Below are 20,093 nucleotides of genomic sequence, written 5' to 3' on the forward strand. Positions count from 1 at the left end.
TCTCCTTCCCTGCTCCCACTGCAGCGCTACACAGGCTCCTATTCCACCATTGCATCCATTAATCTCTTTTCCCCTCCTGCATTTCTCTCCTTCACCCTTCACCCCTATTTCAAACCTCCCAGCTGCTGCCAGCAGCCCTACCCTATCTCCACCACATCCCTGCATGCTCCTACAAGCTATATTTTCCCCCAACCCTATCCTGCTAGCCCTCACCCTCAGCCCCTCCCACTCTCCTCCTCCTCTCCATCGCCTGCCGATTGCTTTCCCCATCAGGCACAGCTGCTATATGCGGTCTGTCCTCGGCTCTCAGGGAGAGTGGTAATATGTGTGTGACTTGTGCTTGTGTGAATGTATGTGTGTTTTCTACTTTAGGAGAAGGCCTTGTGACAGAAAGTTCAAATGTATAACAGTCTTTTTGTTCCGCCTGTCTGCAACTCAGTGTTTCCCGTATTTGGTGAGTAGCAGTGTATCCTTTCCATGATACTGCGGTTGTTCAGCCAATATCTCCAGGTCTCTTCCAGTTCCTACCCTCTCTAGCATTAGAATTATTACAATCATCCTGAAGTATTGAGGGTACTTCATCTACCTCATGTACCTTACACCCCAGATGGAATAATTTCGTCATGGCTGGCTCTCGCAAGGATCTCAATAATTCTGATGAAACATTCAAGAGTTTCCACTTAGGTCTTTCACTACTCTATCAAATTCTTCTCGTGGTATTGTATCTCCCATCTCTTGGTTACCAAGATCTCTTCTTTCTGTGATATTGTCCTCAACCTTATATAGACCCTCAGTATATTCCTTCCACTTTTCAGCTTTAACTTTCTAATGTAGTTTTTCATCTGAGCTCTTGGTGTTCATACAGCTGCTTCTCTTTTCTCCAATGCCCTCATTTTTTAGATGTCTGCAATATCTTTCACCAGTTTCATTTGCTTCATTTTTATATTTCCTCCTTTCAGCAACTAATTTCAGTATCTCCTGAGTTATCCAAGGATTTCTACTAGGCCTTCTCTTTTTACCAATGTGATCCTCTGCAGCCTTCCCTATTTCATCTCTCAAAGCTACCCATTCATTTTCTATTGTACAGTGAACTTCACTTAACGAGCACCTCCCATAATGCACAATTCACATAACGAGCAAAACATATTGTAAAAAATGACTCACTTAATGAGTGATGTTTCACATAACGAGTGATGGCAATTTAATGTGATATCACCAGCCATTCGCACACAGCAGGGGAAACGTTCAACAGTATCAACACTTTTGACTGTTGGCAGCAGCATATGTACAACGTCTTTAGTAAGTACTGCAGTCTGGGTTGAGCACTCTCTCTGCTACCATTGTAGTGTAGCTTGTGATCACAAATTTTTCTAAAACTTTCGATCAGACAGTTTTTCTTTGTGTGCAAATTTTAATAACCTTGGTAGAAATATTCCCAAAGATAAAGCTGCAAGATTACCATAAGAGAAAGAAAATGACCCTAGACATGAAACGTAAAATCATTGAAAAACTTGAATGTGGTGTGAGTGTTGCTGATTTAGCGTGCACATACAATCGCTCTACATCAACTCTTTGCACTGCCCTCAAGGACGATGACAAGATTCAGGAGATATATGCTTCAAAGGGAGTGACAGAAGTATCTAAATAACTGTTTCATATTCTGGACAATGTTGTAAGGTTGCTGCTTATATGGATAAATGAAAAGCAATTACAAGGTGACACTATTAATGAAAATATCGTTTGTGAGAAGGTGAGAATGATTTTCGCTCACCTCATTAAGAAGATTCCAGGATCATCAGCGGCTAAAGAAGTGTTTATAAGAAGCTGTGGGTGGCTCGAGAAGTTTAAGAGAAGAACTGACATCCACAGCATTGTGAGGCATGGCGAGGCAGCCAGCTCCGATGTGAAGGCAGCAGAGAACTTTGTCAGCAACTTCAAGATGTTTGTAGATTCTGAGGATTGTCTGCTGCAACAATTTTTTTATTGTGACAAGATGGGTCTATTTTGGAAAAAGATGCCGAAGGATACCTGTATGACAGCAGAGGAGGATGCATTACCTGGTCACAAGCCAGTGAAGACCATCTCACAGTGCTATTCTGTGCCAATGCGAGCAGCAATTTGAAAATTAAATATTTGTGCCTTCTCAGGGACATATTGTAGGAAAAACTACAAAAAAGCATATACCATATATGGATTTGTGGTTTATCTTCACCTTGCCCTCTCAGTACAAAAGCACTGAACCCTTCCTAGACCTGTCTCCAGTTATTATTCTCACATTATATCTGTACTCTCATCTACATCTACACTCCTCAAACACTGTGAAGTGTGTAGCAGAGGATACATCCAGTTGTACCAGTTATTAGGTATTTTCCAGTTCCTTTCACACGTGGAGCGAGGGAAGAATGATTGTTTAAATGCTTTCATGCGTGCTATAATTAATCGAATCTTGTCCTCATGACCACTATGAGAGCGATCCTTATGGGGTTGTAGTTATTTATCATTTAAAGCTGGTTCTTGGAACTTTGTAGGTCAGCTTTCTCAGGATAATTTTTGTCTCTCTTCAAAAGTTTGCCTGTACAGTTTCTTCAGCATCTCTATGACACTCTCCCACAGATCAGACAAACCTGTCACCATTTGTATTGTCCTTCTCAGTATACCTTCAACATCCCCTGTTAGGTCTGTTTGGTATGGGTGCCACACATATGAGCTTTATTCTTGGATGGGTTGCATGAGTGATTTGTAAGCAAACTCCATTGTAGAGTGATAGCATTTCCCTTGTATTCTACCAATAAACCAGAGTGTACCACTTGCTTTACCCATGACTGAGCCTATGTGTTATTTCATTTCATGTCTCTAAGAAGTGTTACACCCAGGTTTTTGTATTATTTAATTGATTCCAGCTGTGACTCATTGATATTTTAGTCATAGGATACTACATTTTTTCATTATGTGAACTGCACTATTTTACATTTCTGATCATTTACATCAAGTTGCCAATTTTTGCACCACTGTGTAATCTTATCAAGATCTTACTGAATATTTATGCAGCTTTCTTCAGGCAGAATTTCACTACAGATAGTCATATCGTCCGCATACAGTCTGAGGTTACTACTAATATTGCCCACAAGGTCATTAATATACATCAACAGCAAGGGTCCTGACATGCCTCCCTGGACACACCCAAACTTACTTCCACATCTGTTGATGACTCTCCATCCGAGATAACTTTCGTTGCCCTCCCTGCCAAAAAGTCCTCAGTATAGTCACAAATTTCACTTGAGACCCGTTCAGTCATACTTTTGGTAATAAACATAGATGTGGTGCAGAGTCAAATACTTTTTCAGAAATAAAGAAATACTGCATCTGCTTGACTGCCTTGGCCCAAAGCTTTCAGTATGTAATGTGATAAAAGAGCGAGTTGGATTTCACATGATTACTGTTTTTGGAATCATTACTGATTGACATGGAGAAGGTCATTCTCATCTGGATACCAAATTATGTTCGAATTCAGAATATGTTCTAAGATTCTACAACAAATTGATGTCGAAGTATCAGACGGTAGTTTTGTGGATCACTTGTACTATCCTTCTTGTAAATGGGTGTGAGCTGTGCTTTCTACCAACTACTGGGCACTGTTTTTTGTTTGAGGGATCTACGATAGATTATAGTTAACAGAGGGGCTAATTCAACTGCAAATTCAGTATAGAATATGGTAGGGATTCCATTGGGACCTGAAGCTATGTTCAATTTTAACGATTTCAGCTGTTTCTCAACCTTCTGATGCTAACACCTATTTCACTCATCTTTTCAGTGGTACAAGGATTAAATTGAGGCAACTTTCCTAGGTTTTCCTTTGTAAAGAAATATTTGAAAATGGACTTAAACATCCTGCTTTTGCTTTGCTACCATCAATTTCATTTCCTGTCTTATCCATGAGTGACTTTTGCACTGAAGGCTTCATGGATTGCTCTGTTGACAGCTAAATATGTTTCATTTAACATCTCTGTATCTAATGCCCTGTGCTTTGTTTTCCACCTATTATGCAGTAATCTGTTTCTTTATAAGTTTCTTTACAGAGACTGTATACAATGGAGGATCCCCCCCTATTATGAATTGTTCTGTTGGGTACATATTTATACAGTGCGTGGTCAGCTGTTCTTTTAAACTTGAGTTGCAATACCTCTATAGGCTCCTGTCTTGAGTTTAAAGTTTCAAGTTCTTCACTGAGACACTGTCTGCTTTTTTTCTAGTTTGGTGGACATATAAGTCTTTTTATATATAAAATGCATGTTTATCCATTAGCTGGTTTTTTTACTTAAAACCCAAATATCGACAGGTTTCAGTCATAGACCACCTTCACGGATTAGAGTTAAAACAGTTTAAGCGACAACTTCACATCTTTCATTACTTAGATAATCTCATATATAGAGCATACCATGGATTCCAGTATAACACAGGACTTTTAAAGGCAAATATACTATAACATACATAAACAGAGCAGAAGATCTAATCTTCTCTTCAATATTGTTCTGTTTACACATGTAAGTGGTGTGGTGTTGTGGCCTAAACCATTTTAACCCTAATCTGTGAAGATGGCCTGTGACTGAAACCGCTAGATTTTTTTTTTTTTTTTTTTTTTTTTTTTTTTTTTTTTTTTTTTTTTTTTTTTTTTTTTAAAAAGGCCAGCTGATGGTTAAACCTGCATTTTATACATTACTTGATGGTTGTTAGTAGTCACCTTCCAAAAATGTTTAAATCTTTTTGTTGTTGTTGTTGTTGTTGTTGTGGTCTTCAGTCCTGAGACTGGTTTGATGCAGCTCTCCATGCTTCTCTATCCTGTGCAAGCTTCTTCATCTCCTGGTACTTACTGCAACCTACATCCTTCTGAATCTGCTTAGTGTATTCTTCTCTTGGTCTCCCTCTACGATTTTTACCCTCAACGCTGCCCTCCAATGGTAAATGTGTGATCCCTTGATGCCGCAGAACATGTCCTACTAACCGGTCCCTTCTTCTTGTCAAGTTGTGCCACAAGCTCCTCTTCTCCCCAATTCTCTTCAATACCTCCTCGTTAGTTATGTGGTCCACCCATCTATTCTTCAACATTCTTCTGTAGCACCACATTTTGAAAGCTTCTATTCTATTCTTGTCCAAACTATTTATCGTCCATGTTTCACTCCCATACATGGCTACACTCCATACAAATACTTTGAGAAACGACTTCCTGACACTTAATCTATACTCGATGTTAACAAATTTCTCTTCTTCAGAAACGCTTTCCTTGCCATTGCCAGTCTACATTTTACATATTTTACATCCTCTCTACTTCGACCATCATCAGTTATTTTGCTCCCCAAATAGCAAAACGTCTTTACTACCTTAAGTGTCTCATTTCCTAATCTAATTCCCTCAACATCACCCGACTTAATTCGACTACATTCCATTATCCTTGTTTTGCTTTTGTTTATGTTCATCTTATATCTTCCTTTCAAGGCACTGTCTATTCTGTTCAACTGCTCTTCCAAGTCCTTTGCTGTCTCTGACAGAATTACAATGTCATCGGCGAACCTCAAAGTTTTTATTTCTTCTCCATGGATTTTAATACCTACTCCAAATTTTTCTTTTGTTTCCTTTACTGCTTGCTCAATATACAGATTGAATAACATCGGGGAGAGGCTACAACCCTGTCTCACTCCCTTCCCAACCACTGCTTCCCTTTCATGCCCCTCGACTCTTAAAACTGCCATCTGGTTTCTGTACAAATTGTAAATAGCCTTTTGCTCCATGTATTTTACCCCTGCCACCTTCAGATTTTGAAAGAGAGTATTCCAGTCAACATTGTCAAAAGCTTTCTCAAAGTCTACAAATGCTAGAAACGTAGGTTTGCCTTTCCTTAATCTTTCTTCTAAGATAAGTTGTAAGGTCAGTACTGCCTCACGAGTCCCAACATTTCTACGGAATCCAAACTGATCTTCTCCGAGGTCAGTTTCTACCAGTTTTTCCATTTGTCTGTAAAGAATTTGCGTTAGTATTTTGCAGCTGTGACTTATTAAACTGATAGTTCAGTAATTTTCACATCTGTCAACACCTGCTTTCTTTGGGATTGGAATTATTATATCCTTCTTGAAATCTGAGAGAATTTCGCCTGTCTCCTACATCTTGCTCACCAGATGGTAGAGTTTTATTATGACTGGCTCTCCCAAGGCCGTCAGTAGTTCTAATGGAATGTTGTCTACTCCCGGGGCCTTATTTCGACTCAGGTCTTTCAGTGCTGTGTCAAACTCTGCACGCAGTATCGTATCTCCCATTTCATCTTCATCTACATCCTCTTCCATTTCCATAATATTGTCCTCAAGTACATCACCCTTGTATAGACCCTTTATATATTCCTTCCACCTTTCTGCTTTCCCTTCTTTGCTTAGAACTGGGTTTCCATCTGAGCTCTTGATATTCATACAAGTGGTTCTCTTTTCTCCAAAGGTCTCTTTAATTTTCCTGTAGGCAGTATCTATCTTACCCTTAGTGAGATAAGCCTCAACATCCTTACATTTGTCCTCTAGCCATCCCTGCTTAGCCATTTTGCACTTCCTATCAATCTCATTTTTGAGACGTTTTATTTGCCCTTTGTACTTCAGTAATCATTTTTTCCACCACTGTCTCATGGTCACTGACACCAGTTACAATGTGGTCATTCTCAGACAGGACAGATCTATTTGTTGTCATTATATCTAATATATTTCCAGTGTGAATGGGGTTCTGAACTATCTATGTAGTTTTCAGAGAACATTTTTATTAATGCTTTACGGGCTGTCTTGTCATGCCAATCACTAACAGAACTGCAAACTTCCTGGCAGATTAAAGCTGTGTGCCGGACCGAGACTCGAACTCGGGACCTTTGCCTTTCACGGGCAAGTGCTCTACCAAATGAGCTACCCAAGCACGACTCACGCCCTGTCCTCACAGCTTTACTTCTGCCCGTACCTCATCCCCTACCTTCCAAACTTTACAGAAGCTCTCCTGCGAACCTTGCAGCTGTGAGGACGGGGCGTGAGTCATGCTTGGGTAGCTCAGTTGGTAGAGCACTTGCCCTGGGAAAGGCATAGGTCCCGAGTTCGAGTCTCGTTCTGGCACACAGTTTTAATCTGCCAGGAAGTTTCATATCAGCACACACTCCGCTGCAGAGTGAAAATCTCATTCTGGAAACATCCCCCATGCTGTGGCTAAGCCATGTCTCCGCAATATCCTTTCTTTCAGGAGTGCTAGTTCTGCAAGGTTTGCAGGAGAGCTTTTGTAAAGTTTGGAAGGTAGGAGACGAGATACTGGCAGAAGTAAAGCAGTGAGGACAGGGCGTGAGTTGTTCTTGGGTAGCTCAGTTGGTAGAGCACTTGCCCTGGGAAAGGCATAGGTCCCGAGTTCGAGTCTCGTTCTGGCACACAGTTTTAATCTGCCAGGAAGTTTCATATCAGCACACACTCCGCTGTAGAGTGAAAATCTCATTCTGACTAACAGAACTGTAATTTTCACAATTGATTGATGGATGATAATAGTCTTCTTTGATGATAATAGTATGATCAAGGAACTTATGTACAAGCAAACTGGTGGGTGTTAGAGTGATTCAATTACAATTTTATGCCCTCAGCTGATACTGAGTCTGTCCTTTCAATATATGCTTTAATTTTCCCCCAAAAATCTCACTGCTGTCAATTTCAGGTTTCAATCAACTTTCTGTACCTAGTTTTATGTGAACTTGACTGCTTTTTCAGCAGTGCTTCAAACTCTGGCATTTTGTTGTGAATGCTTCAGCAGTTAACAACTGTGGGGGATTGGAAGGGGAAAGGGACATTCTTTTGTGCTGTTGTTATCTGGACTGGAAGGAGAGTCATCTAATCAAAAATCTCACGTGTGCACCCCACACACGGTCAGTCATCTGGATAGCAGCCTCTGATTCATTTAGAGCGACCATAGAGTTCCCAAACTTACAGCAAAAGACCATGGAGTCACAGCTTAGCCTGTCACAAAACCTTTGAAGTCTCTGGTTCAGTCCTTCCACTCGACTCAGAACTAGGAAGTCAGTTCTGGGGGCAATGGTGCAAATTGTGAGCCTCGTTAAAACTCTGTGTGTAAAGGTGATCTTTTCAGCCTTCTCCACCAGCTGCTGAAATAACCAGGTACGACCTCAGAGCTCAGGTGATATGCATCATTTGTTTCCAATGTGTGTCACAATCTGTGGTTGATTGCACTCTGTTCCCTCAGTGGCTGCTGGAATAGCATCTTCAACTTTTGCCACCTCGTTACACAGAATAAAGCAGGTTCCCCAACCAACAGGTAAATCGAGTGCCAATAGCTCAGTTTCAGTTTCAGTTTCCCTGGAAGACAGCACCTTGAACCTGTTGTTTCATTGACATGTCACTCACAGTCAGGTAGATGGGTAATGACATATCCTGTAATTCCTACAGAGGAGGCAGGATTCATAGCAGAGTATAGTATTTGAGATACCTTTGGTAATTCTTGATACATGACCCTCAGGAGCTCTCCCAGCATACCTGTTTGCAGCAGCTGCCAATTGTTTGACAGTAATCAAAGTGATTTGTGATTTCCAGCTTCTCATCCCTTGTTTGAGAACAGCATTCACGGTGGGGCTGCTCTGTGGCTGGTGCTTTGTTGTACAGGGCAGTAAACGAATAACATTAAACTAAGCCTGCTGATTATCTTTTAATCTGTTGAGCTAAAATATTCGCTTTAAGAACTGAGGCAGTTAGTATACAAGATGACATTTCTGTTAGGGCAACAAAACAACCTGGTCCAAAAATTACTGGTTTCCTAACTTTTTGATGGTTTAGTCACTAATAAATTCAAAAATAGCATTAACTTCTGATAAACGTAGATAATAATCTCAATACTGTCTGTCAGTATTTTGTTTCTTCACTCTACAGTGTCAACTGCTTTTGTGTACTTTTGGTCCCTGGTTAAAATTAATCCCCTTTTGTCAATCCTGAGTACTCTTTCTTCACTTTTTTTCTTCGTGACCCTGGCTAAGAATGGCCACTTGTTTTGGGTAATTTAAAATTGAACACACTCTTCACCAAACATCGTGTAAGGAGGGGCTGCAGCTGGAGATGGGTAATTTGGTTGTCAGATCATTTGGGAGGATTCGATAAGCTAGGCGACAACACAGGAGCAGTAAGTGGTACTGGGTTCCGGCTAGGGACAGGGAAACTGTTCTGTATTCAGCAGTATTACATATAAGCTCAATGGAGCTAATGAATATCTACCCGTTCTTTACTTAAATTATTTTTTCATTGAAGAAAGAAATTAAGAAATTTTATTAAGAATCAAAGAGTAGTGCCTCTATTGTGTTCGATAGTTTATCTTCTTATGCTAGCATGGCAAGTGCAGTAGTGGTCTGTTCAAAGCCGTAAGGGATGAACTTCATTCAGCTGTAGACTTTATTACACGGTGAATTACAAACATAGTAATTTTGTTCAGTGCTGTATCCATCTAGTTAAGTTACTGTTAACTGTAACACATTAATTAAATTAATAACTTTTTCTCAGAGAAGTATTTTGTTACATAACATGTCTGTTGTATTGTCATTAGTGCCAGTTTGTGACCCCTAATTCAGTTTGCTATTCAAATGTAGTCATGTTAACATGTTTGAAATTCAGTGTTAATTTAAGTGCCGATTTACATAATATTGTATTGAAAGTGCAATGCTCAGATAAAATCTTACTCTTTGAGAGGGAGTGCATTGTTTGAACTTCATGTTGAGACAAAATATTAAAAAAGAGCAGCAACATTGAGAATAGTGCTTATGATCAGCTTGTACTGTATTATGCCTCAACTTGTGTGCCAGACTTATATTCTTGTACATTTTTGTTTTGTTTATCTTATTTTATACTTTAAATCCACAGTCACAGTTTTATGTATTTTATCTTGCTGCTGGTTTGTGGAAGTCGCTATTTTGACCAAATCTTTTTTGCTTTATTTCAAAATATCTTCAGCATTTAATTTATCATCTCCTTTTCATTTCTTAGGTTTTTCCTTGCAGTCACTACTGTCAGATTTTTGTCACACACAGTACTACACTATACAGCATTTGATTACATGATTGTTCTGTCGTTTTATAAATGCAAAGATAGGCTTGCACAGCCATTGGCAGTTTCCATAAAATTCTTGTGAATATGCAATTTATTTAACAGCATGTTGTATATGATTCTGATGAGGGCCATTGGCAACAGTGAGTAAACTCTTGCTTCATATGAAGGCTATTGGCAATATGATGCCCTGAGAGCACATGAGATGCTGTCTCACACAGTCAAAACAATCAAGTATAAACTCACAGAAGGATGAATTTAGCCATGCTGCTCATAAGTGCAAATTTTACACAATTTAATAACACAAAAACTGCTTCTTTGATGTACAGGATCAGAAACTGGTGCCAGTTCTATGAAAACAGAACTAATGAATGCACTGGCGACTTGTCAAAGACATCCTAACCAATATGATATTAAATTTTATCTTCCACAGGCAGTAGTTGTGGTAGTGTGCCAGAATGAACACTACCTACAGAACATAAATGTGTGCTCTAATTCCAATTTGAACCATAGTTGTGATGTTTTATGAATGCAAGCTTCCATAATGCCTCTAGAAAATTAGAAATTTTATTGCAGTCACATCTGTTTTAGATGACAGCGATGAAGAATTCTTGCCAATGCGTGGAACAGCCATGACTGAGAGTATGCTGTCAGATGCTGGGAGTATGGATGCATCTCTCTCCTCTTCTGTGAGCAGTACAAGCAGTGCCAGCAAATCCACTTCTGTCTCATCCCCTACCAGAAGGTTATGGTTTGAAATTAATGTACTAAGCAGATACTTTGATAATAAGAAATCTCATTATTTGTGCGATGGGAAATGTGTTTTGGTTTTCATATCAGTATTGTTATTGAGGATTATTTTAAAATTATAATATTATTACAACAAAATAAAAGTAGAAGAAGCTGATATTCAGCAGATAAATACACATGAATATGACTTAGCGAAACATTGACTGTCAGCACTTGGGGTTCCTTTATCTATTAAAAAAAGAAGGAGGAAAGGGCTATAGAAAATGGTGTTATTCAGTGATTAGGCAAGAACATCACTTAGAACATCTGCTCAAGGAAGATACAATAGAACAGACTGGAAATAAAATAAGCCACTGTTGTCAAGTCTGCTATCACATGGTAAATAAGAAATCCTACTGCTTTTAACAAAATTCTATTATTTTATGTGTCAGCCTCAGATTACACGAATGGTATAACCACCAGATCCAACTTGTTAGCAAGAAAACCATTTGTATGACCCAAGCGTGACAAATACAATTAAAAAATTTCATTACAAGATGGTGCTCCCATTAGGCTAACTTCTCAGCATTTATTGAGTTATAGTCTCACTGTAGAGATTACTTTCGTTCTATTACTATTTTATTTTTACATCATATTTTCAACATTTTGAATATTTTCATGTAGTATGACTACGATTAATGTCAATTTTTTAGTTCCTTTTGTATTACTTGTTCACCAATTTTAGCAATTTCCATTGAAATACCATTTGCAGAAGTCTTTATCTCTTCATAGTTCAATTGGTCTTATGCAGATCATCTATTAAATTGTACAGTACATAGACACATATAACATGACAGGGAACTTAATTTGTAGTTTGTGAGCTAGCGCACTTTTTTTAGTTCAAGTACACACACATACACACATTTGTTTTTCTTAAACACACACACAGATGCTAATCATTTGATTAGAGTACAGTACACATCAAAAATTGGGTAATACAACTTCATCGATGTAAAACTGCTGTGAATGAGAGTGGTAGGGAAGGCGAATGGCTGGCTTCTTTTTATTGGGAGTATTTTGGGGAAGTCTAAAGCAGATAACATATAAAAAACTGGTGCAACTCTTTCTGGAATACTTATTGAGTATTTAGGATTGCCATCAGGTAAGGTGAAGGGAATACATTGAAGCAATTCAGGGATGTATTGATAGATTTGTTACCGATAGGTTTGATCAGCACACAAGTATTGTGGAGATGCTTTATAAACTCAAATGGGAATCCCTGAAGGGAAGAATACGTTCTTTATGTGAGCCATTATTGAGACAATGTAGAGAACCAGCATTTGAGGCCAACTGCAGAACAGTTCTACTGTCGCCAACGGACGTTGTGGGTAAGGACCACGAAGACAAGAGGAGAGAAATTGGGGCTTGTATAGAGGCTTACAGGCAGCCATTTACCCCTCATTTTATTTGCGAGTGGAACAGGAAAGGAAACGACTAGTAGTGGTTTGTGGTATCTTTCACCGTGCACCATACATAAGTTTGTGCAGCACTACAATACATAAACACATGTGTGAATTCGCGCGCACACACACACACACACACACACACACACACACACACACACACACACACACACACACAGAGTCGTTCATGCTTAACAGATAACTTGCTCACCCAACTCTGTGAAGGAAAGATGACTGTGGGCACGGAGGATTGGGAAAATATTTCCAAATATTTCCAATTAGGTGGCTGAACATTCATGCCATATGACTTTACTTACTTTACTTGGCTGTTGATGCTGCCCCTGTTTCTAGTTACTGTACTATCTGCCATATTGATGAAATGTGTTGTCTAAGCAATATAAGTCTCTATTGTGTTTTCTTCATATTCTTATTTTTTTGGTGTCTTGCTTACCAAGTCTTCATTACACTTCCCTTTTCCTTGAAGACATTTCTGAATAGTTTTGTTTCATTCAAAGTATTCTGTCAGGCTGGCTGCTGTGGCCGAGCGGTTCTAGGCACTTCAGTCCAGAACCGCGCTGCTGTTACGGTCACAGGTTCGAATCCTGCCTCTGGCATGGATGTTTGTGATGTCCTTAGGTTAGTTGGGTTTAAGTAGGTCTAAGTCTAGGGGACCGATGACTTCAGATCTTAAGTGCTTAGAGCCATTTGAACCATTTTTTATCCTTTCATGTTTGTGTTAGCTTTCCTTGAAACTCTTGTTTTGCTTTAATAACTCCTTTGTATCATTCGAGATTTTCTTTTCTTTTATTTTTTTCATACAAGAAATGTCTTTAATTGCTTGCACAAACACTTTTGTGAAATACGCTCTAAGTGGGGGAGGAGGTTGGACGAAGAAAGGGATGAAAAGGATGCACCATGAAGGATAATCTGAATGGGAAGGAAATCAGTAGATGGGGTGCACTTGTACAGACAAACAAATGATTACAATTTCAGAGAAATTGTATGATTTATTCAAGAGAAAGAGTATCACAAATTGACCAAGTCAGTAATGCATTGGTCCATCTGTGGCCCTTATGCAAGCAGTTATTTGGCTTGGCATTGATTGATAGGGTTGTTGGATGTCTTCCTGAGGTATATCATGACAAATTTTGTCCAATTGGCATGTTTGATTATCAAAACCCCAAGCTGGTTGGAGGCTCCTGCCCATAACGCTCTAAAACCTTCTCAGTTGGGGAGAAACCCGATTAACTTGCTGGCCGAGGTAGTGTACGGCAAGCATGATGACATGCAATGGAAAATCTCACTGTGTGTGGGCAGACATTATTTTTTCTGAATGTAAAGCCAGGATAGCTTGCCACGAAGGGTATCAAAATGGGTGTACAATATCGCTGACATACGACTGTACTTGAAGGGTGCCGTGGATGACAACCAAACTGGTCCTGCTATGAAATGAAATGGCACCTCAGACCATCACTCCTGGTTGTCAGGCCGAACGGTGGGTAACAGTCAGGTTGGTATCGCAACACTGCCCCAGGCTTCTCCAGACACATCTTCTCTGCTCGTCGGGGCTCAGTTTAAAGCTGGACTCATCCCTAAAGACAGTTCTACTGCAGTCAATGAGATTCCAGGGTGAATGTGCTCAACACCACTACAAATGGGCTTGTTGGTGTATAAAGGCCAGTGTTAGTTGGCACTGTGAGCTCAGCCCCATTTCTGAGAGCCACCTGATAATGATCACAAGGCACTGAAGCACCAGTTGCATGTTGAATTGTTGATAATGATGAATCCGAGGCTCTGATTGCCTCTTTGATGATTGCTTGGTCTGCAGGTACTGTTGTCTTTCTAGGTCGTCTGCTTTATTATTGACACTGTCGTCGGGGATGGTTCGCGCAACATTGTTTAATAGTAGCTTCGCTCCTATTCAAATGTCGAGCAATTACTCCAACCGGCTTCTTTGAGCCCAACTACACATCCTCTCTCAAATGCTGATGTCTGCGTATATTGTTCACGTGCCTGTCTGTGAGGCATAGTTACTGTCCAGCTGAAGAGATGGAAAGAAATTCACAAAGACTTATTCCATGGTATCAACATGTCCACTCTTTACTATCCTTGCCAGCTGTGCAGTAAAATTGCACTGCAGTGTCACACATTTGTCCATTGGCAGCCAAAGTTTACTGCCCCCCCCCCCCCCCTCCCCCGCCGCCGATATTTGTATGAGTGAGTGTAACTCTGTGACCAATTTGCGTAACTCTTTCATGGTGTGTCATTTTTTTTTCCTTCTTAGAGTGTAATAACCCTTTACCTCTATGTCTGTATAATCTAAGAAGCTGAACTTATTGCTTTATTTAATTTAATATACTTTCTTATACTGAAATAAATTCTCAGAACCTAATTTTCTGATTTCAGTCTGATAAATATATTTCTTTCTAGTGTAGTTGTTGTGTTGTGTGGTCTTCAGTCCTGAGACTGGTTTCATGCAGCTCTCCATGCTACTCTATCCTGTGCAAGCTTCTTCATCTCCCAGTACCTACTGCAACCTAAATCCTTCTGAATCTGCCTAGTGTATTCATCTCTTGGTCTCCCTCTATGATTTTTACCCTCCACGCTGTTATTTTAATTCTGCACCTACATATTTAACAAAACTTGCAGTTCAGAATTGGCTAAGGACTGTCACATTGTGTGAAAAATTATCACTGTTTGATTCAATGAACTTAATTTCCTTTTTATTTTGATTTGGTCATTGCAAAAACTAAATCGTTATAGTTGTTTCCTGGAAGAATGTCTTGAAGACAAACATATTTTTCTTTTCAGCAAATTTTACTCACCTGTGTCATTTGTCAATTCTGCTTTTATCCCAAAATTTCACACTGAAGAATCTTTCTCTAGTTTATATCTTGCTTTCACATTAAAATTATCCACTACCTTCTTGTTGCATGACTTAGTGCCAGGTAACAGCTTCTGTAACCTTTTGTAGAGATCTTCTGCCTCCTTATCAGAATGTGAACATGTTATATGAAATTATTCATTATATTTCTTTAATTCTCTTGTTAACACCTGAATTTCCTTCCTACTCTATTTCTCTGCTGTAAGACACTTCATGATTTTAATTTATGTACTCTTTGTTTTAGGCCTTCACTTCTGATAAATGTACTATATCCCATTTGTTCATGTTGCCGTGAGCTATGGTGCAGGCAGTGTGGCTTAGTGGTTAGCATCACTGATTGGTGTGCTGCAGGTCACCAATTGAAACACAACAACTAGCAATTATTTATTATTTAGTATTCATCATTTTTGGAATGTTCATGAAACAATGTATTTTTAAATGTTTGTATATTTTGGAATAGTCAGTTATTGTATAAATTCTGAAATATTCAATGTTTGTATAAGTAGCTGCCCCCTCTGTCCAAGAATTCAATTCTGTTCTGGATATATGTTGGTGTCAGTGATAAATATGATTTCAGTTCTAAGTTCTATACTTCATTGCTAACTCTGCTTTTGGATTTGGACTCGATGCCACTTCAATGCAACATTGTTTGGAGGAGAGCCCAGGTACTCAAAATATTTACAATACAGCATCTCCAATTGGGTGATGTAAAAGTCATTGACTTAATGAACAGGAACTGGAATCCAAGTGGTGCATTGCTCCAAAGACTTATACATTAAGAAGACAGATGGATTCCAAAACAGCACTACCTCAGCTGCATGTGAGGCTTCCATCAGTGTTTTCCAGAGATGCTGGTTGGGAACCAACAAAATGGCTGGAAGGGGTAGACTGAGTTGCCAAATACACAGGTGGGATGTCATGATATGTTTGGCAAATGTGCACTTTTAGCTGGATGGAACAACCCAGCAGTGGTTTGGCAGAAGTAAAGAGAAGCTCAATAGCTGGAATAAATTCCAGGCCAAAATGAAGAAAATGTTCGGCAACAATCAGCAGCAAGTCCCCTTAGAAGAAGAACAATTGAAGAACAGGGCTCTGTGTCATGGGGAAATGAACAGTCTTATAATGTTTGGGACCTACACCACATGATAAATCTATATAGAACAGAAGCTGACAAAATCTCACACATGATAAAAGGTGTTGCAGAAGACATGTACCAAGCTCTTTTGGTGACAGATGTCACAATGACAGAGGAATTTATCAAGTAGTGCCAGCACATCAAGGAAATGCAATGGAAAAGAGTGGGATGAAACAGGAATGACCAACTGCCAAATGTGACTGTTACAGCACTTGTGGAAGACCACCGTCATCTCACCTTGCTTATACTCCAGATAGTAGGGGAAGAGATACAGCAGGGTATGGCAGCCAGAAATGTTGAACTGAGTACACAAGAGATAGCAGCCATGAAAGTGTGTAGATCCCGTAAATCAGGACATAGTAAAGAATGTTGTGGAAGAGGTGTATCAATCTTTGGCACCAGTCTATGTCACTTGTCAGATGTGCTCTGAGAATGGTATCAGCCAACTTAAAGTTGTGCCACAGCTGTCAAATGCTACCAACATAAGTTCAACCAACTCCTGCACCAGAAAAACAGACATTTGGGGTACAGAGAACAACTGGTATGTTTTCACTTTGAGCACTCTTCAAGTTGTGCATCACTCCAGAGAGAGAAGACGATTATTCACTGACTATTACATCACAAGACATCGACCATCAAAACAGCCCTATTCACATCAGTTGACTGCAGACAATTATAGTCAGCATGAGAGATGAATCCCATCGTCATACCCTGGACAAGATAGCTCCCCAACTCATTGTTGCTGTTCCTCGCCACCATATGGAGATACCGACAATTCACTTAACCATTGAATTCAAGAAAACTAAACTAAGTGATCATCTATGGAGGTGAGTCTACCACAGATGAAAATCTTCCATGGGCAACAGTTACCTGCGGAGGTTCCCAAAGTGAACAAACAAAATTGATGGATAATGGTCTGCACTGACTGCCTCAACCACTATGCTGTTACCAAAGCTGTGCTGACTACCTAAGCTCTGGAAACTGCAAAGTTTGTTGTGGAAGACATCACTTTGCAGCACAGAGCACTTCCTGTGGTAATTTCTTATCGTGGACAAGTATTCCGGTTGAGACCAGGATAAGAGGTAATTTCAAGTTGTTACATCACCCACAGGATGACAACTGCCTATCATTCACAGATGAACACGTTAATAAAACTTTGATAGATATGTTCTCAGTGTACAGGCAGATTGGGATACAATACTACATGTTGTGACATTGCATACAACACAGCTAAGCAAAGCACCACAGGCTCAACACTGTTTGTTCCGCTCCACATAAGCAAGGCCTAAATGACAATGGAGATATTGGTTCTGTTCCAAGAGGATGACACTCAGGATGACTACATGAAACATCTCATCCCTAGGACCAAAAAGCAAGACAGCTGGACACACAGGAGAAGGGCTGAGAGCAGAACAGTGTTAATCACTGGCCAGTGTAATACAGCCCAGGAGACTTGGTTTGGAATTTTATGGCCGGTCAGAAAGTAGGACTTTGGTGTGCTAGTCGGCTCCAGTGAGAATATCTGGAACAGTGGATTACAGTTTCTTCAGGAAAGGGAACAGTGCTGTGAGCCATGGTGCACACAGTGTGGTGTAGTGTTTAGTATCACAGGTTGATGTGCTGCGGGTCGCCAGTTCAACCCTGACCTCCAGCAGTTCTTTTTTATTTAGTATTTATAGTTTCTGGAATGTTCTTCCAATAGCTTCTGTTTGTGTATTCTGCAGTATTTGATGTTTGCATAAATACCAGTATTCTGGAATATTTGATGTTTGTATAAATAGCTGCACACTTTGTCCCAGAGTTCTGTTTGTTTCTGACTGTAGATTTGTGTCAGCAATAAAATTGCTTTCAGTTCAAAGTGTTGCACTGCTCTGATGGCCCTGTCTCTGAATTTGTATTTGATTGTGTGTGCAACGTGACAACATATAACTTCTTCATTAATCTATTTTTGGATTCTCATGTTCTGAGATTTATCACCCCCAAATAGAAAGTAGAAGTAGTTGCTGGGCTGCTAAGATACACATTGCTCTACATCTAGTCAAACTTCATGTCACAAAGTGTGGGTGCAGATATAACTTCGGCTTTTTCCATATTCTGAAGTCATTGTCTCAGTCCTCTTATTCTAGTACTTCCAGTTTTCTTCCATTTAGGCTGGGAATATTTATACCCAAGAATTTTGCATGTGGCAATAGGGACTCCAACAACCGTGGTACTCGGGCCTGCTGTGGTCAAGACTTTGTTGAGAGATTTGGGTAGTATGAAACACTGACACAACTATGCTCACTGTAGTATCGTGTCAGGCCAGAGGGCTTCTGAATCTCTGTGGCTTGAATCAACACAACTAAGTTACATATTGATGATGTGCCAGTAGAGTCCTCAAGTCTTTAGTCAATACCATCATCTAGGTGTCTGTCATCCATTGAGTCACTTATTATACACACATCACTAGGTGTCTCTCATCCATTGAGTCACATATTATACACACATAAAAAAAAGTTTTGCAACACTCCGGTTCCGAGAACTCCTGAAGATAGACGTTGACTGTGGATATTGTATCACAGACACAGTCCCTTTGAATGTTCAGGGATGTCACTAAACCCACCCAAAGATGTAAACAACCATGCCTGAGCAGCACCTATTAGTTGGTGGGGGTCTGATAGCCTATCAGTTCCAGTCATTCCACCAGCAAGAAGGTACACAGCTCGTTTTGTCTGTAGTTCAACCGTGCCTTGACGGTCAATACTGCAGTTTGATCATGTCCACATTGTTACTTTGTGCCAGGAAGGGCTCTCAACAAGGGAAGTGTCCAGGCATCTCGGAGTGAACCAAAGCGATGTTGTTCGGACATGGAGAAGATACAGAGAGACGGGAACTGTCAATGACATACATCGCTCAGGCTGCTCGAGGGCTACTTGTTCAGTGGATGACCACTACCTAAGGATTATAGCTCAGAGGAGCCCTGACAGCAACGCCACCATGTTGAATAATGCTTTTTGTGCAGCCCCAAGATGTTTTGCTATGACTCAAACTGTGCGCAATAGACTGCATGACGCCCAACTTCACTCCCGATGTCCATGGCGAGGTCCATCTTTGCAACCACGACACCAAGCAGCACGGTACAAATGGGCTCAATAACATGCCGAATGGACTGCTAAGTATTGGCATCACGCTCTCTTCACTGCTGAGTGTTGCAATATGCCTCCAACCAGACAATCGTTGGAGACGTGTTTGTAGGCAACCCGGTCAGGCTGAATGCCTTAGACACACACTTCAGTGCATGTAGCAAGGTGGAGGTTCTCTGCTGTTTTGGGGTGGCATTGTGTAGGGCCGATGTACGCCGCTGGTGGTCATGGAAGGCGCCGTAACAGCTATACGAGACGTGAATGGCATCCTCTGACCGATACTGCAACCATATCGGCAGCATATTGACGAGGCATTCGTCTTCGTGGATGATGATTCATGCCACCATCATTCGCACCTTGTGAATGACTTCCTACAGGATAATGACATCACTTGACTACAGTGGCCAACATGTTCTCCAGACATGAACCCTATTGAACATGCCCGGGATGGATTGAAAAGGGCTGTTTGTGGACGATGTGACCCACCAACCACTCTGAGGGATCTATGCTGAATCATCGTTGAGGAGTGGAACAATCTGGACCAACAGTGCCTTGATGAACTTGTGGATAGTATGCCACGACAAATACAGGCATGCCTCAGTGCACGAGGACATGCTACTGGGTATTAGAGGTAACGGTGTGTAGAGCAATCAAGACCACCACCTCTGA

The 20,093-nt window shown here is 40.3% G+C and overlaps 1 protein-coding gene across 1 annotated transcript in view; it reads left to right on the forward strand.

Annotated features, from left to right (window-relative positions):
- Nucleotides 1-20,093, forward strand: part of LOC124612275 (autophagy-related protein 2 homolog A) — a 492,429-nt gene that overhangs the window by 128,226 nt on the left and 344,110 nt on the right. Inside the window, exon 8 of the mRNA XM_047140377.1 lies at nucleotides 10,683-10,836. Within this exon, the coding sequence (XP_046996333.1) occupies nucleotides 10,683-10,836 (154 nt within the window). The remainder of the gene's footprint in view (nucleotides 1-10,682; nucleotides 10,837-20,093) is intronic.

This window comes from Schistocerca americana, chromosome 4 (genome assembly GCF_021461395.2).
Source record: "Schistocerca americana isolate TAMUIC-IGC-003095 chromosome 4, iqSchAmer2.1, whole genome shotgun sequence".
NCBI lineage: Eukaryota > Metazoa > Arthropoda > Insecta > Orthoptera > Acrididae > Schistocerca > Schistocerca americana.